Source organism: Marmota marmota, unplaced genomic scaffold (assembly GCF_001458135.2).
Source record: "Marmota marmota marmota unplaced genomic scaffold, marMar, whole genome shotgun sequence".
NCBI lineage: Eukaryota > Metazoa > Chordata > Mammalia > Rodentia > Sciuridae > Marmota > Marmota marmota.
In genome coordinates, this window is record NW_025999932.1 from 43,162,234 (window position 1) to 43,181,810 (window position 19,577).

The window sequence follows — 19,577 nt, forward strand, 5'->3', positions numbered from 1 at the left end:
GCGCATCAAAGGGAGGACAGTTTGAGGATAGCATGGACTAGGGAGGAAGGAGTTTATTTAAAAGGGAGAAGGAGGCCAACTGGCATTTTTATGCAGTTAAATAAACTTGTAGAAGGTAGAATGGTGGAATGGACTTTGACAAATAGTCATTTACTTCTGCTGCAGAACAGAGCCACCTTCTGAGCAATCCCCACTCCAGCTCATAAAAGCACAAGTTATGGGACCAAATGTGGAATGAGCAGAGGAATGTTAAAGAGGAAGAAGATGAGGAAATCTTCAGCTAGAAGAGCTAGTTTTTGTTTATTTGTTTGTTTGTTTCTTAAACCAGGGACTTAACTCATGGCCACTTAACCATTGAGCCACATCCTCAGCCCTTTTAATTTTTTTTTTAGTTTGATACTGCTTTTAAACTTGGAATTCTCCTGCCTCAGCATCCCAAGTCACTGAGATTACAGGCATGCACCACTGCACCCAATAAGCAGAGCTAGTTTTTTGTTGTTGTTGTTGTTTTTACTTTATAAAGAAAAGAGCTAGTTTTTTAAGTCCTTTTGTGCACTACCTCTAATTTGATGCACCTTTTCTATTCTTATGTATCAACTGCATTTGTTATGCATAAGAACATCTATGATGTAGACCTAAAGAAGAATGGGCATTTTTTCCCCCTTAAGCCAGTTGATGTGACAATAAGCCAAAGAGCCTTGGATCCATAATTAGCTGCCCCATCCTCAAATTCTGCATGACAAATTCTTCATGTCACTTTGGCAAAACTCTTCTGTCGGCCTGGAGGGCATGTGGCTTTCTTTCTGAGATTAAGATTGCATTAAAAAAAATCTAAAGATGCCTTCATTTTAATACACACAAATAGCCAGAAAGAATCAATGTTCTGAATCAAACACATTGGTGGTGCATGCAAATTTATTTTCTTTCAGATTTTAAGTATTTATTTCCCACCATTAATAGGTCAGGAGGAAGTGCTGGCAAACTGTTTCAAGGCCAGCTTACCCTTCTTCTTTGCTCTCTGCCTCCAAAGGTCTGCTTTGAGTCAGAATAGGATAAAATGCCAATTAAAGGTTTCCTGAAATCTCCTGATAACTGATTACTCTTAAGCCTTCTGAGAGAGAGGAGTATTTCCAAATGTTCACAAGTTAAAAATCTCATTTAAGAAATAGCTTTTCTTTGAATGCTTCAGTGGCCAAGGAGATGTCTTCCCAATTCTTCCTTTACTAAAAGAAGCAAACTGTCTTCTCCAGTTAGGCCTCCAGAGGTGATGTCATTCATTCAAATATGTACTCGAGGAGGACATGTACAGTCGCACTGCAGCATGTTCAAATGACTGAAAAAATCCATCATTCACAAATAATCATTAATATAACATCATTTAGCTACTGGCAACTTGCAAACACTGCAGGGTTTAAATTAATAGCAATCCAACTAGGAAATGAAATCATTTATTATTCTTAAGAACCAATTTTATACATTTTATGCCTATGGAACTGCTTTCTAATCTTATTATTTAAAAAATAATGACCAATACCCATTTACTTTTTTGCCAGCCCTCAAGCTTCATAAAATATTGGTCTCAAACTGATTTCTATAAGACTCATTAGAATTATGTGCTCCATCTGTTTCTACTCTTCCATTATACAATGCAACCTCAGATAAATCAGAGTTAATAAGATGATTTATATACTTAACAGTTATGCTTACATGTTCATTTTTTTGTTTTTTCTTTAAAAATTGCAGTTAAAAGGTACCAAGGAATTGGTGGAGACCAATGGCCATAGCCATGAGGATGCAAATGTAAGTACCACAAATATGGTATTTGTTCTTTTCACTGGATGTCAGTTGAACCCATAGAGATATGGTCCTCTATTTGTAACATAAAGGAAATCAGAAACTCTGCCTCTCAGTAGCTTAAAAATTATTATGTAGGCTTTGGCAATGAAATGTGGTAGATAGGCACTGCCGTTGTTTGCTTAGTTTACTACATACCAATTTAAAAGTACTTGAGCTAATCCCCACCATCAAAAATTCTAATCTCTCTGAATTTGTTTGATCCCTTTATATTTCCAAAGCTATAAAGTGATAATATATTGGGAGGGAAAATGGAATGTGTCCCAATAGGCTAATAAGTTGTATATTGCATGTATAGCTATTAAGTTTGCCTGCCAATGAAGATAGTAATTAAATGATTGACATGCTGAAGAGGTCTCAGAACACCCCACTTTTCCCAGAATAACCCTTGAAATTGTACTTCTCTTCTGTTTCTGATCCAAAACAGTAACAGGATGTATTCATCTTTTTGATAGAACGTGAGATAATTGTATGATGCAAGATCCCAGTTAGCACCACAACTTTCTTCCTTAGTGTTCCCTGAATATCTCATGGCCAGAAAAGAAACTACTATTCTTCATACCTTAGAAGCTCTTTGGTCTCAGGTGATGGAGAATTATACCTTGCGGATCACTGTCTCTGCATATGCTCGGTGGTTTTGTTTATGTCTTTTTTCAGATCTCTCTTGTATCTGTATGTATTTGATTAGCCTTGTCACAGGAAATGCTTACTAAGCAGTTCTTTTCACATAACACAGAATCAGACATGGTAATGAATGCCTGATTAAGCTACAGCTTGGAGAAATTATATATTTCATGTTCTCTCTTGTTTTAATTATATACGGCAGAGAACCCAATAACCAGAGTGCCAAAAAAAATCCCTCTTTGCAAGTGTGTTCATGCCCAATGGATGTGCACAGTAGGATGCTAAGTGAGGATCATTGTGTTCCTGGTCCCCTACTGAGTTCCAGGGAGAGGGGCAGGGAGTCCAAAGAGGCATAAAGTGTGTAGTCTGCCCTCAAGAAACTGAAACTCAAGCAAAGGAATCTAGGAACACTTGACAATGTATAGGAGGTAAAGTACCCAAGAAGGTGAGGTAGCTGTGACAGGGTGTGATTTGAAATCCAGATTTTTCTGCTTATTAATTAATTGCATCAGCTTGCCAATTAACCTCTCTGGTCTGAGCTCCATTTACCTCATTTGTAAAAAGAATGACAAAGCTTCTCTTAAAGAACTTGTCATGATATGTAATGAGCTAAGGCCTAAATGAGTGAAAGTCTTAAGGTGTCACGACTGTTTCTTTGTGCTGGATAATCAAGAAAAGCTTCCTGAGTCTGTGGGATCTAGGTTGGTTTGGGCTTCACTGACAAATAGAATGGCAAGTGGCACGAACCCTGTTCATACAGCGCTCCCCACTGACAATGTTGTAGCATATGTAGAGTTAGCCTTCCTACTGCCACAGTTCTTCACTGCCATAGCCTCTTGCCCTGGAACCCCTCGCTAGTATCCTGTATTCCAGGAACACGCTGCCGTCACATTCACAACCAAAACTTTCATATCTATTCCACTCAGAGCCAGTCCCTCTGTGCCTTCCAAGGAAGCTGCTGTCTAACCCAGCAACCCAGTGGCAGTGTGCCTCAGTGTCCTTATCTGTAAAATGGGGATATTTCCTGCCTTCCCTTCCTTAAGGTTTCTTGTGAGGAGCAAATGCAATGACAGATGTGGGAGTGCTTTGTCACTGTGAGATTCTGAGTAAGAAAGTCCTTTCCTGGAGAAATGTTGAAAGTCGTCTATTATCAAATAATAAGGGTGGTGGGAAGGGAGATCATCTTTAAGATCTTAAAAGAAAGTTCCCAGATTTTAATAATACTTCTCTAGGGTCAAAGAAATGACCATCAAGAGGTGGGGTTCTAACTCTGGAGAGAGAAGAGTGACCCTTGGCCAAGGGAAGTGACAGAGCCTGACCATCCTAGCCAGCCAGTTTTGGCGTTCCTTCCCTACTGGGGCAGAGAACGGAGCTAATTTTTCTGCCTAGATTGTCAAGGGGTTTCCCAGTACGTGGATGAAGCACTTTTTCTTTTCTTTCTTGTCTGTAATTTTGTCTCCTTTAGGAATTTTCCTTAGTACTTCCAAAAGGATTATGTGAGAGCCAAGAAATAATTTTAAAAAATCAGTTATTTGGGTCATGCATCAGAGGCTCTAGCAAAATACTTTGTGAAGACATTTTTTTAATGTCTGAAACTAAGTCTCCATTTCATCTGGAGTTTCCACCAGCCCTACTGTGATTGAAAAAAACAAAGCTTTCATACCAGAAGGAGGGTTTGCATCCTGTGTGATCACTGAATAGCCATCTGACCCTTCTTAACTTCACCTTCCTTTTGTGTTAAGGGAACCATGGACATGAACACCTGGCCTGAAGTGTGCACCAACTGGTGTGGATTCCCTCTTCATGCCTCAGTGGTAATTTAACATAGCAGGCAGGATGAATTCTAATGCAGCTCATGAGGTTTAAAGCCTCTGGCCCAGAGGCTGTTTACTAAGACATATGGATTTTTTTTTACTATAATTATTCACATCTAGAGGCAGGAATTTTACACATTATCATTTATTAATAATAATTAAACAGTGGACTGGTGCCAGCTAAGCTGGGTATTCTTGTGAGAGTTGACAGTTGCTTTTAAAAAAAACAGTATATCTTATTTCTTTTTTTTTTCAAAAAAATGTCTATTTGAAGTTTGCATATTACAGAAAAGAATACAGAGACAAAGAAAAATAATTTAGTACATCATTATTCAGAGATAACCACTACTGACATCTCATTTTAGGTTTTTCCCTCTGGTCATGGATGTGTACCTGATAGAGAAAATCTATAAATGTTATTATATTACCAGTTTGAACCTTTTTGATTTCTCATTATATCATAAATATTTTTCTTGCCACCAAAGGTTCCTCAAAGATGTGATTCTTAATGACGGTATAATGTGAATATGTAATAACAGACTCCTGTGCCTATGTGTTAGGCATTTAAGTTTCCATTTTTTGCTGTTATAAATAATGCTGTAATTAGCATGCCCTTAAATCTTGGTTGCATCTCTTGTATTTGTTTCTGGGGGATTCCGTATCTTAATAGCTATGTCAGTAGTTCTGGCAGAGAGCTTCAGACTTTTGGAATTGCTTGGCCTTTGGAATGGTAGTGTCGTACCTGCACTTTTATGCTATCCACTTTTATGATATTGAAGTGATCCACTAGAAGATATGGTGAATCTTGCAGTTTTGACTTTTGCCTTATTCTCCAGTCATGGTGTGTTGCTACTACTTTTCTATTATTTTAACATTTTCCTGAGCACCACTGAATCTTGACCGATGCTTGGTCCTGCATTCTTGAGGTCTCAAAAAAGTAAATCAACCTTTAGAAAGCACCCCCTTCCATGTCACAAGACTTTCTGTTAGGTGGTGCCCAGGAGGAGAGTGTTCTAGAGGGTAATTTAACAGAAACCAAAGGCACCTGCAAAGGCCTTGTTCTCCAAGAGGATTTGTACAGTTCAGACTCACACTTGCTGATTTTCAGTATTTTTCTTCTTTTTATTTAGAACTGGATATATTAATAATAGATGGTGAGTTCAACCTTTTACACGTACCCACATTTAAAATTAACCCTCAGCACAACTCCTTTAGGCACTTCAGTTAGTCCACACCCCAATTTCTTTTCTAGAAAGCAAAACTGTAAATTTCCTTTTGATCTCTATCTGGAGCTCTCTCCTAATCCCTAGGACCCCCAAATAACTAGACTGGTACCTGGCAATTATGTATAATAGATATCAAAATCTTAAATTAAAAAAAAAATCTGTCCTCATCTTGGATCTTTTTTGACAGCCTTCTTAGCAGCAGCACCATCCATGATTCTAATGTGCATGTTAGGAGATTAAAGGGTGGGGATGGGGGATGGAAGAAATGTTGCAGCAGGTAGGAGACATGAAAGAAAGGGTCAGCTGAAGCCTTCAGAGTACAGAACCCCTGGGTCTAAAAGGTTTCTATGCACATCTCTCCTGCACCCTTGTTGCTGGTATAGGAAAGCTGCCAACCCCCATCCCTCATTTGCAGGATTCAGACTCCCACATGGTGGAGAGAGGTGAAGAAATCATTTGCAATCTGTAAAGAGGTTTAATGGGTGACACCCATGGTTTCCACTGTCAAACAGAACACCCTTCCCACTCAACAATAAAACAAAAGCACAAAAGGACAAAGACTTTTCGGTTTTTCACGTGTCTCCTTAAGAACGTAAATCCTCAGAGCTGTCTTTAAATCTGTCAGAGTAAAGGTGTTAAGGGTGTATAGAAGAGATACTGTGTGAGGAACATTCTTCAAGTTTAGCACACCATGGCCAAAAGCTGCCATTAACCATGTATTTTAATGATGGATTTTAAGGAGCCTCTGTAGGTGCCCTTTGCCCAGTTTCAGAGTGTGGCTTTCATCTTTCAGTCAGGTAAAGCAAGAGATAAGAACACATACTGTGTGTTAAACAAGGAGAGACCAAACACCTCTAATAGGAAGCAGATCCTCATTCTCAAAGGGAGAGAGCAACTCCGGCTCCATTCTTTTTTCCATAACCACTTGCTGCCTAGCCTAAGGGGCCCCAATCTTGAGCTGGAATAATAACAGACTTAATGACAGTGTACCCTACTCCATCCCACCAGCTCCAACAAAGTCCCAGGGAGGACTGACCAGCAGACATCATTCCCTGGGGCCAAATATGCCACAGTCCTTCATGTTCCACTCAATTCTCTCCTTCTCACCATCTCATGCTGACCCCACTTGTACAGAACCCTCACTCTGTGTTCCCATGCTGCCTGCCATCCCTCTCTTATTCCTTAAACCCACAGATACTCGTGAAGGGAGGTAGAAAAGTGCAGGGGTGAAGCACAGATCTGAGTGCTAAACAGTTTCAATCCTGACTGGCTCTGAGGACCCTGAGCAATACACCAAACTCCTACACCTCTGTTCTTTTCACCTCTCAGGTGGAGGTAAAATCAGGGCCCTCCTAGAGTTATTGTGATGCTGTCTCGCGGTGTAGATGTGACCAGTATGTGAAGTGTTATTACTCAAGCCTGCACACTGGACACTGGCTCAGTTTGGGAGACCAATTCAGCGAATAAGCATGTGGTCCTTGCCCCCTACCATGGAGCCACTCCCTCTCTTCATACCCTGCCCTTACCAAACTTGTCCCATTCATTCTCTTTGCCTTCAGGTCAGTATCACTGTGGCAATGATGGGCTAATCATCTCTAGAAGCAAGACCTTTATTGGAAGGATTGGCTTTCTGGAGGAGGGGGAGCCTGATGAGAGTGGAGCACAATGAATGGTACTTAGGGAGTTTTAAGACCCTCAGAAAACAACTGGAAAATAATTAACCATTTTGTCCCTCCTTCAGGGAGAGATGGACCCACAGGTACAGATGTCTGAGGTTACCTTTGTTCTAAAGATGCCTGAAATCAAGAAGGTGGATTTTTGGACTAGTATTTCTTTTACCCTGTAATTTATTCTCTGGTTCACATGTCAAATGCTCACACCCAGAACTGGCCTCTCCCTCCAGTCACAGCTCCTATAATATTACTGATTTCCTCTAGATAATGCTTCCTTTCTAGCTCCTCACCCCTCCTTACCCCACACAGCTGTCTTCTTCAGGCTGCTTCACCACATTTTCTGCTGTTTGTTGTGAAACCAGTAATTCCACCCAAAAAGACCACACACACATCCCAACCCAGTACTCTTGAGTAGTTTGGCAGCTAGAAGGGACCCCGTGGTATACCCCACTCACTGCACACCCAAGGAGTGTGTGAGCTCCAAGGAGGGATGAGCGAGGGAACTGTCAAGGCTTGGCAGAACTAGTTCCCCAAGAAGCACCCTTCCAGTCAGCACTCAAGAAAGTTTCCTGCCCAAGCACCTCAGCCAAGCTGGGGTTTGACCTTTCAGACAGGACAGGAGTTGATGTACCTGCTGGGCCAAGAATGGATCTGGGGCATGGAAACAGGATTAGCCCATGTTTAATGAAACTGACCAGTTAGTTTAGAGGAGTGAAAGTACCTTCTTCCCCCAGGTCAGGTTAAAATTTAACAGAGCAAGAAATATCAATTTTAGCACCGTGTGAACATGGATACCTATATGTGTAAAACCAAGATCTGAACTAAAGTTGTTCATTTTGAAGACAGAATGCACTTCCCCAGAAAGGTTCATGGTCACCCTGCCTGATAAACCAAATGGAGCCATTTAGTATTATTTTCTTGGGGGGAGGGGGTAACCAGGGATCGAACTCAGGGGCACAGGGCCACAGAGCCATATCCCCAGCCCTATTTTGTATTTTATTTAGAGACAGGGTCTCACTGAGTTGACTTGCTTTTGTTGAGCTGACTTTGAACTTGCCATCCTCCTGCCTCAGCCTCTCAAGCTACTGGGATTACAGGCATGCGCCACTATACCCAGTGCAAATGCAGCCATGTCGAATGGAAGGTTGGCACTTTTACAGAGTCGGTACACATACATACAAATACACAGATACTTTTTATCTTCAAAGTGATATTTTCTTTGAGGGGGAAACTTGAAAGTGCAGAAAAAAATAAAGGAAAAAATTATCTGCAATCTCACCACTCAGAAATTAGTGTTTACACTTCTTTGTATTTTCTTCCTTTTTGTCTATATACATGCATATTCATCTTTTACTAGATTTATAGCATATCATATGGACAATTTTATAGTCTATTTTTTTCTTTATAAATCATGAGAATTTCCTCATGGTATTAAATATGTTTTCTTAATATGATTTTTAATGACTGCCTAATATTTCATGCTATAGATGTGCTGTAGTTTATTTTATCATCTCTGCTGTGAGACTTTAAAATACTATTTGTTTTTGTTGTCATGGATAATACACAGTGAATGTGCTGTAACAATGCATTGGTTAATTCATTCATCATTTAAGCACTTTATAAATGGAAAAGCTTTTCTGCTGGGTTGGGATTTAGGGATAGAGGGAAATCTGCTGATTCTTTAAAAATATTAAAGCTCAGCTCCTACTTTGTAAGGGACGAAATAAATAGCCCAATATAATGTTTGGATATTACCTCAAAGAGTCATGCTAAGTGCCTCAACATGAGAAGAAAATCTCTCTCAAGCATATTTGCACTTTAAAGAGAAAGGGAAATTGTGGATGCTTCATAAATAATTTAGATGAAGGTTACTTAAATTTGGTATGTGGGGGGTCTTGTGCTGTCAGTCTTCTTCCTAGCCTAGGGACTACAGAGGCCATGCTCTGTGTGGATCCCTGACCAAAGCTAATGGAATCAGGCCACTATCTCAATGAAATTTGTCCACCCTCTCCAGAGAATAAGTAAGATTGAGAAGAGTGATTTAAAAGAAAATTATATGTAAGTAACATGTAAGCTCCAAACCATCAACAACGGTTGCATATACAGACATACAGCCAGGACATAAATGTAAAAATTACCATTCTGAAGTCAAATAAACCTAGAGGGCTTCATCACAGGACTCCTGCCTCCCATGAGATATGGCTTGACACCAACCCTGACCAGAACTGATCAGAGGATCATTCAGTCGTATTTGTAAACATGGACAGGAGCCCAAAAGGTGGACAGAAGCAGAAGGTTGCCCTGGTGCCTCATGGAGACAGCAGGGGCTGCCTTTACTGCAGCACCCTCAGGCCCTCCAGCACAGCACCAGGACCCGCAGTCTGAAACAGCAAGGGGGACAATTACCAGCCGGTGAACCTTGCTTCTTTTTAGCTATGTATGTTACTTAGGAGGCAGAGGGCTTCCTAGAAGCCTGTTTTTATTATTTAGAATATTAAATGCTCTGTAGTGATTTTCATACCCCTTAGTTTCTGCTAACTGCAGGAAACCAGCAAAAGAAGGGTGTGAAATGTATCAGCCATGCTTGGGCTGGCGCTGGCTCTGCTCGTCACCCTATTTTCTTCAAGGACTCCCTCCTTAGCCTGCTCGGCTCTTCCTAGGAGGGCTCTGTTAATGCCACAGAGGGCGGTCTTCCTGTCTTTCTATATACATCTCCAGGCTTCATTCATCATACTACCCATAACTCACTAGACTGTGGGATTTGTGTGAGGAAAAATCTAGGGAAATGACATAGGAAAACAACAACCAAAAAAAAAAAAAGATACACAGATAGTAAACAGGGAGAAGGGCAATGAAGACCAGAACAGGAAAGACCAGGAGCAGCTGCTACCAGCCCTTCTAGATCAGCCCTGGCAAACAGCAGAGCAATAACTTCCACCATCAAATGACTCCCTGCCATCTCTAGCAGAGAGTGTGTTTGTGGCTGCATGAATATCCACACTTCATGAAAAGATGAAACAGAAGTTAGACTCTTAAATGCAAGTCACAAAGCTCAGGTGTCAGCCTGCAAATAATATTAGTGGTGGGCTTCCTGGTAGACACTACACAGCTTGGAATTGGAAATAAACATACTTAATTTGTCCACAACCAAATGAAGTATGTCCTCATCTTTCCAGCCTTAAAACTTCTCCAGCTTGGATGGAGACTCTCCTCTCCATGACCTGTCCTCTCTCTCAGCCTAGGTGTGAGTTCATGGCCACCAGCTGCAGCATTCCATGCCCTCCTTCTTGGCCTGTTCAACTTATTGGACATTTTAACCAAGAAGGTTGCAACCCTTATACCAGTGGCTCTAAATCTAACTTAGGTATAGCAAAGTTTCAGAACCTCAGCAAACCACACCTAATGTGAATGAAATCCCCTCCAGGTATTCCAAATTCAGGCAGAGCAAAAGATGAATCTGGAAGGAAAGCTCTTGTCTAAAAGAAGAGGGGTTCACATGTTTTGATACATTTTTAAATTATGTTCCTTATAGACAGTGAAACTTTCCCAAAAATGATGGGTCTGCGGTTCTGAACTGTGTTAAGTACATGTCAGAGCCAGGAAGGTCCTAGGTGCCTGTCACCATCTCTTCCAGCAGCAGCAGCACCTTATAAACATGCAAAAAAATCACTGGGAGACTTACAAGCATCCAATTGCCAGGTGGTTGTTCTCTGAAACTCTGCAGTTTCCCCTGAAAGGATTCTCCAGCCTTGTTGTACTTGATTGATTTTTTTTCCAAATTTTTGTTTATTTAGGTGCCCCACCCCTCCCAGCGAGCAAATCGTCCATACCCTAGTCTTCTCAGTCCTGAAATTGCCCTTGCAAGGGAGATTTGTGATACTCAACATCACGTCGTTTCTATTATGTCAGCTTCCTCATGAGATTACAGAGTGGTTTTCTCTGTCTGGACAATTTCCAGACTGTTCAGTGTATGCTGATGAGCTACTTATGTTTATGAGACTTTGTGGAATCTAATTTGCTCAGGCAATTCTTTTCCATGCCAACTTTAAGAAAATGAAACTATGAAAGGTCTGTGAGTGCAAACTATATATAAATCCCTGATACCCAAGTAGGTGTAATTCCCACACCACACATGCACACCCCCCATACACACACACACACATACACACACTTAGACATTGTTCCTAATCATTTCATAAGACAGTATTCAAATTGCTTCCCTTGGTAAAAACAGAATCACTACTGGCCTGGTATTGAAATTAACTATTGGCCTGGTATTCTGAATAATGACTTTAGTCAACAGTTCAAATTCAGCGAGGTGAGCCATTCATTAAAAATTCTAAATAATTAGATTTTTTATTGATAATTCAGCTTCCTCCATCTGTCATGTCATCCTTTTTGCCTGCAGTGCAATTTCCACCTATTTTTAAGCCCAGCTCAATTCCCATTGCTTGGGGTCTTACCCTATGATCAGCTCAAATTAATTACCATCTTCTCTACTTTCCCACAGCATGCATCTACTTTACAACTATTTTGAACAACCCAGTTATGATAGGCTTTTCCCCAACTCAGGTATGAGGTCCTCGGGGAATTTGTATGTATCCCTTATAGAACCTAACATAGCAAGGAACCCGTATAGGCAGGTACATTCTAGTACTCGTGGATAGATTTTGATAGAACTGTGTAGAATTTGAGCAACCTCAGGCAGTGCTATGAATCTGTTTGACCTGGTTAGGTGAGACAAACACATTTCATACTGGTTAGTATTAAGGTATGTACTGAAGTTTATAGACTGTGAAAGTTAGAATTGAGATGGTAAGGATTACCACCACCAACGTTCTTGTAGTACTGATTGTAACTTGGCAAGAATTTTCTTATTCATTTGTTTTGTGCATGTGAATCTTATGTTGTCCAAGGTAGTACTTCACAACTTTACTAAGCAACAGAATCAAACAGAGTTTTTTAAAGCACAAAGTACTAACCACCCCACCCCCAACAGTTTCTGATTGGGTAGGCCCAGGCTGGGGTCTGAGAAACTTCATTCTTAATAAGCACTCAGGTGATACCAGTGCAACCAGTCTGTGAACCACACTTTGAGTAATGGTACTGCCTACTCTTCAGGCAGGTTAGGTGCCACTCTGGGCTTCTATAGCATCCCAGCCCTTCCCTTATTAAGAACTTATGTTGCACTTTATTTTGATACATTTTATATGCCTCTTGAATCTTGCACTCTTTGGGAACAGGAACCAATATTATTTGTATTTATATCTTGTTATCTCACAAACTCTACCATTCTAGTAGATAATCAATGACTATTTGATGAATGAAAGAATGGTGGAGACTTAATAAATTCTAATCAAATTGTAGAGAACTAAGACGTCCCAGTGACTGAATAATACTTTATTTAGCCCAAATGTTGAACTTTGCTGCTATTCAGTTCCAAAAAGAAAATGCACAATTAGTCATTGCTGGGCCCTTATTTCTAAGAAATTGCAACAATTTAGACAGTATACAAAAGGTTGGTGGGCCTGCAACTGACCCCACCTAAGCAGGTCCGTGCAGGTCTATGGGACGAGCAGAGCAGCGCAGTTTAGCAGGCATGGTGCTGTCTGTTGGGGGTACACTCCTTCACAGTATAGTCACTGTGCTTTGGGAGCATATGAACCATTAAAAAGCCAGTATATGACAGAAAGGGGAACTCACCCAAGAAAATCTGAGGACGCACCAAGGGATAAGGTGGGAAGCTGTGATCCTCTGAAAGGTGACTTGGAAACAAGCCGTTATATACTAAAGGGCCTGGAGCCTTGACTTCCTGGACCCCGTCTCAATACCACCACTTTCCAGGTGAGTAAATTTAAGGGAGTTACTTACCTGATTTGTGTCTCACTTTTTCTATCTGTAAAATGGAAACAATAATAGTACCTACACATATCATCCACCAAGCGCTCAGTAAGGCTATTAATATTATCTTCGTCAATATTTATATTTGTTTTTAACTCATTGGACATCAAATTCTAAATCCCTCACACACCATACCCAGCAAACCAGAATTCTCAGTTCTTGGAATATTTCTCAGGTTTGGCATATGCAAGAAGACAATGAGGAGAGAGAATGTGATTTTGGTGTCTTTCGGGGGTGGGGGGGCTATCTAATGTTTTACCAAGATCTTACTGGATGCCAGACAGGCATTGTGAAATTTGATTTACTTTAATAATAATCAAATGTCTGTCTTTCCCACTTGTCAGATTTCATCCCATCTATTCTCATGACCTAATTTACCACTGTAAAGGTCAAAAAAACCCTCTAACTTTTAATATTATCATTAGTAATGTAAACTCAGCAGGTGAAAATTATGATAGTGAGTGCTTTGTCGCAGAGAAAAATAAGAAATGTCATACTGAGAAATGAACTGAGAAAATAACATGCCAAGAGCACCATAATACAATTAATCTTTACCAGCAAGAGAGTCAGTATCATGTAAGATAAATCAAGCCAACTAATTCTGGTTGCACATACATACATTTTAAAAAAGTATTTTACTTTAGTTTCTTCTGTTTGTTGCTCCATTTTTATTGGCTAAGGAGATTTTTTTTGTGTCAGTACTTTTTCAGGCTATGAAGTGTGTGGACTTGTACAGATACAGCATTTTTTTTACATGTTACATTTTTTACATGTTGAAGAGAAATGCACGGCTATTTTTGAAATCAAGTATTGTTTTTCATTTGGTAATGTCTACAATGGCATATAGTAAAACTAAAAGTGCTACAAGTTGTAGTTTAAATAATGAATGGAGTCACTAGAACACAAATGATTTTTTTTTTTTGCTCATTTTTAGATCATTTTTATTTAACATGACTGTCACAAAACTATGCCAAAAGAAAGTCATTTAATTGCCAGCTTGAGACCACTGTTTAAGCACGGTGCAAACTCTGATAGCCATAATTAAGCTCTGACCCAAGCAGCAGCAATGTTAGTAGTATTCAATGAGAAAGATTAAGAAATTTAAATTACTCTTCCCTATCAAAATCTTTGTTCTTTTTGTGGTATATTCTACTTACATATGTGGGACAACCCTGTTTTTCAAATAAGAACTACACAAAAATAACATATACATACACACATATTTTTATATATATGGAAGAAGGATTATATATCAATATAAACGGTAATTATCTGAAAATTAATAGTGCCTATATCTGTGTAGTAGAACTTCAGTTTTTATTTTCTTTTAATCTATATTTTAGAAATTTTCTTCAGTAAATTATGCATTTCATACTTAAAAAGAGAAAACCATTAGCAATTATTACTAATACTGTGAACTAAAGAAAAATCTTATATTTTGGAAAGGAAAAGTGATATTTATTGTTTGCTCACTTTAAAAAAGATTTAAATTTGAGAACATCAAATTGAGAACATCAAAAATGGATACAAACTCAAAATTAACTTCTTACTTCAATCTGAATGTAAAACAAATTATTACTTTAAAATAATGCCATAATACCACATCAATGTTTATAGCAGCTCAACTCCCAATAGCTAAACTATGAAACCAACCTAGGTATCCTGCAACAGATGAATGAATATGGAAAATATGATACACACACACACACACACAATGGAATTTTACTCATCCTTAAAAAGAATGAAATTATGGCGTGTGCCTATAAGTGCATGGAGCTGGAGAATATTATCCTAAGCTAAATAAGCCAATCCAAAAAAACCAAAAGCTGATATTTTTTTCCTCTGATATGTGAATGCTAATTCAAAATAAGGGGAGGGGAGCTAGGGAAGAATCGAGGTTAGGCAGAGGGGAGGGAAGGGAGAGGCGGGGGTATGAGGATAGGAAGCAGGTAGAATGAACTGTATATTATTACCCTGTGTGCATATATGACCACACAACTGGTGTGATTCTACACCATGTACAACCAGAAGAAGGAGCATTCATACTCCATTTATGTATGATGTGTCAAAATGCATTCTATTGCCATGTATAACTAATTAAAACAAATAAAAAATAATGCTATAATAGATGCATTTAGGGACAAAAAGGACATAAAATGCCCAAAGTGATTGTGGTGATTTGTTTTGACTCTCCACTCTTCGTACTCCTCACAGACTTCGTGTCCATCACTCCAAGCCCAGGGTTCTAACCAGATCCTTAGGATTGCCAGTCAATGTTACCCATGAAGTTTATCCTCTCTGTGTGTATAGTATCAGATTCATTTGATTAATTCAATAAATATTACTAAGAGGCTCAGATTTATTCTTCCAGAAAGTACTGGTGTGGCTCTGTGGAGGGCACCATGCTAGGTACTAGAGGTATTCTTGTAATGCAGAGAAATGATCATGGTAGAATGAGCACAGAAAGTCTCCATGGGGCTGTTTGAATCTGCTCATCCTTCCTTCACAGTGCTTCTGTATCCCCTTTTTCTCTCTTCCCATCAGCAGTTATGTCTTAATACAATATGCTTGGGGTGTGGCTTGGGCTGTATCATAGTTGTCTGCTTCTTCAGCTGCATGCCCAGCCAATTCTACACATGGCCCCAAAGTGGTTTCTCGGAATGCACTTTGACCTCAGCCTTCCTCTACCCACTTCTTCCAAACCAGGAGGGTAGGTATGCCAATCTTCTTTTTCATTGGCCCTAGCACTCTGGCAGAGTTACATGTCACACTAGTCCAAGGGAAGTCTGTCATCACCATACAACAGCAGCCACTCAGACCCTGCTGATGCTGCTGAGTGGCTCCTGCCTTGCCCCATTTTGTTCCCATGGCTGTGCAGAATCCACTGCTTACTGGCCCTGCCTGGAGCCCCTGCTAACTCCTGAGTGAGCTGGGACTATAGGCAGCCCTCAGAAGGGGTTTCTGTCCCAGTGCTCTGCAGCTGCTCAGCATTCATGCTCCAGATATTTTTTAGTTGTCAGAGATAGTACCAGGGGGGCATTTAAGAGGCAACTGAGAACAATGGTTAAGGCTCTGGAATGAGGCAGCATTGGTTCAAGTCCTAAGTCTACTTCTTACTACTTGTATGACCTTAGGCAAGTCATTAGCCTTTTTTTGCTTAGTTTTCCCTCATCTGTAAAATGGGAATACATAGGGTTTTTATAAGGATTAAATGAGGGGCTGGGGATGTGGCTCAAGCGGTAGCACGCTCGCCTGGCATGCGTGCAGCCCGGGTTCGATCCTCAGCACCACATACAAACAAAGATGTTGTGTCCGCCGAAAACTAAAAAATAAATATTAAAAAAAAATTTCTCTCTCTCTCTCTCTGTCTCTCACTCTCTCTTAAAAAAAAAGGATTAAATGAGTTTATACTTGTAAAGTTTTTATATCACTACCTACAAATAGTAAGCCCAACATAAAGATTTGTTAAATGAATATAAATAAAGATGACTACCAGGAAAAATTCAGTATCTGGATATCTCTGGCACCTAAACCATACTGAGTTTTGGCCTGTATTTCTTTAAAAAGTTCTCTTTTCTTGCCCTGTTACCAGTCCCCACCTATTGGAATCTTTGTAATTGGAAATCTTAGAAAATATAGTTTTTGAAGTTGTCTAAGAACATGATGCTTGGGCTCTGGGTCCAGCAATTCAACCCCAATGAGGTGGAACATCTCGGAATGTAAAATATGGCCACATTGTGATGCATTACTGAATCTTGGCTTAGGGCAGGACCTCAAATATCTGTTTTCAAATTCTTTCTCTGACACTAATGTCTGATGGGCCTCTGAGGCTTGCCTGGTACAGATCCTGAATATCAAAGTCTGCTAGAGAAAAACACAGGTGGGTCAGAGCCTGGTGGTGCCAAGATTTAGAAACTGGTTAGATTAGCAAGGCTTTGGGGTTTCAGAGGGACGGAAAATTCCTGAGATTCTGCTCACCCTTGGACTAGAGACATTCTTACTACCCTCAAACCAAGAGAAGTTCTAGAGTTTAGTCACTCCTTCTCATTAATCCTTTTCTTACTCATTTGGTTTCTTACTGATTTTCTTCCTTTGCTTTGTCTTTCTTCTCTAATTCTTATTGACATCAGAAATCCAGGATAAGTATATATTATCTGTACCAAGTCAGCCTGATTCTGGAGGGAAAGGGCACAGAGCAGGCATGGGACTTTGGAGCAGGAAGACTCTGTAGAGATCATCTGCTTCAAATCTCTTTACAAAGAGAAAAATGAAACAAGGGTACACAGCAGGTCAGTGGCAATTAGAGCTGGAATCTTCTGTGTCTGGATCCATCATTTTGTCACTATTGCAGTCTATTCCATCATTTATCAGCCACTGGGTGCCTGCTATATGCTAGCAACTGGCTCATAAAAAAAAATACAAGGGATGTCTTCATTCTCCTTCCTCTCACGGTTCTAATCCTGTGAAGAATAACTTGAAGGTTAATGGAGACTAGTATATCACTTAGCAGACTACTTTTTGTATTTTGCAAAAATGTGAGTAAAGGATAAGAAACTAGTTGATTGGCATCTTGATTATTGTCTATTGGGCCCCTGAATTTATGAAGTGTGACATTTAAGACCAGGACATACAGGTGCTGGGGTTGTGGCTCAGCAGTAGAGAGCTCGCCTAGCACATGTGAGGCCCTGGGTTTGATCCTCAGCACCATATAAAAATAAATAAAATGAAGGTATTGTATCCATCTACAACTAAAAAAATAAAATATTTTTTTAGTTGTGTAAAAAAAATAAATATTTTTTTAGTTGTGTAAGCAAACTGCAGAACAAAGTCATGGAACCAGTGGCTTAATGGGAAGTGACATGGTGAACCTATACCATGTATATCTTGTTGACTTCCCTTTCATCTTGCGTTAGTAGGTATAGAAGCCACCAGCCCTTGGAGGCCATCAAGGAAGTCATATGGCTGCGATCTCAGTTTTAAGGGTATAGGTGTGAGGGGTGTCACTCAGTAAGTTACTTAATGAAATGTTGAGCTGCTGGCTCTATACATACATATAGCTCTTCAAAATGGTACTTATGTGCACTTGGTTTCTTTTATTTTTTAATGATAGGAATAAAAGTATAAAAAATGTGACAGAAAATTTAGGAAAGAGAAAATATCCACTATTCAAACACAAACACAGTTATCATTTTTTTTTTGGTTACTATTTTTACATGAATGCAATCAAGGTCTTACACAGATTTCTTGCAAGGATTCTGAACCCCAAGTATATGTTAGGTACCTATTTTATATCCAGGCAGTTTAATCAATAATAAGAATGGATAATGATGGCACTACAACATATTCCTAGAAGTTTATAGTTTTTAAATTTGGTTCTCACGGCCACCTGGATGATAGCCTTAGGATAGTATCATGTTTTATGTAAGAAAAAGTTAAAGTTTAAGGAAATATTCTGCCTAATGTTATCCAATATGTATATATCGTGACAGAATTAGAGCTTCCACTTGGCCACATAGCCTCACTTGCTTAGATGTGGTCAACACACCAAAGGGGTCAGTGGTTTTGTTGAGAAAGCAAACATGAAAGTCAGTTCTTCCCAAATGCATAATGATCAATTGCTGCATCACTATCATAGAAAATGTGTTCAGGTGAAGAAGGCTTGCAAGTTGCCTAGAACAAATGTTCTTGCAGACACGGGACTTGTGCTATGTGGAAATTTAAGTAAAAATGGGAAGGAAGAGAGAGAAGAGAGCTTTCTAAGACCATTTCTAGACATAGCATAGAAGGGGTTGTGTTCTTTGATAGGACTTAGACCTGGATTACCAAGAGGTGTCACCTGTCTTTTTCTTATGGACCACCAGAAAGCAGCTGAAGTTTAAAATCAGAAATTAACATAAGTTGAAAGTTAAACTGTATAAAATATATGGGAGGAGGAAGGGCCCACAGGCAGAGAGGAAGTAGGTGGTTGTTGCAATGGTCAAAGTATAAAACTAGGAGACCTGACCTGACAGTGGAACACCAGTAGTGAAAATGGGATGGGCCTGAGAGATGCTGCAGGCAGACCTGATGGAATTCAGGTTTAGACAGATCTTAAAAACTTAGGAGACCAGAGAGAATGAATCCAAAGTTGTAGATTTTATACCCCAGCAAGTGAAAGAATGATGGTGTTACTAATAAAGAGGAAAGTTAGAAAGCAATGCAGTTTGTTGAGCAAGGTGAGTTGGATGTTAGACATTTTATTATATTATTCTATAAATATAGAATTTTAAAAGACAATATCATTAGGAACTGAGTTCAAACTGTAAAAAAAATAAGTACATTTATTCAAATGAAACTTCTTATAGAATTCCTGTGTTGTAAAATAGAAGAAAAGACTAAAGGAGTGGGAATTCCAGGTAACTGTCCTCTTTCCTTTTTCTTTTCTCTCTTTCTTTCTTTCTTTTTCTTTTTTTTTTTTTTTTGGTACTGGGGATTGAACTCAAGGG

At 39.5% G+C, this 19,577-nt stretch overlaps 1 protein-coding gene across 7 annotated transcripts in view; it reads left to right on the plus strand.

Annotated features, from left to right (window-relative positions):
* Positions 1-19,577, plus strand: part of Enox1 (ecto-NOX disulfide-thiol exchanger 1) — a 443,331-nt gene that overhangs the window by 374,372 nt on the left and 49,382 nt on the right. For all 7 annotated transcript variants that reach the window (XM_048800957.1, XM_048800956.1, XM_048800959.1 and 4 more), the window contains one exon: positions 1,744-1,800. In XM_048800957.1, coding sequence (XP_048656914.1) covers positions 1,744-1,800 — 57 coding nt within the window. The remainder of the gene's footprint in view (positions 1-1,743; positions 1,801-19,577) is intronic.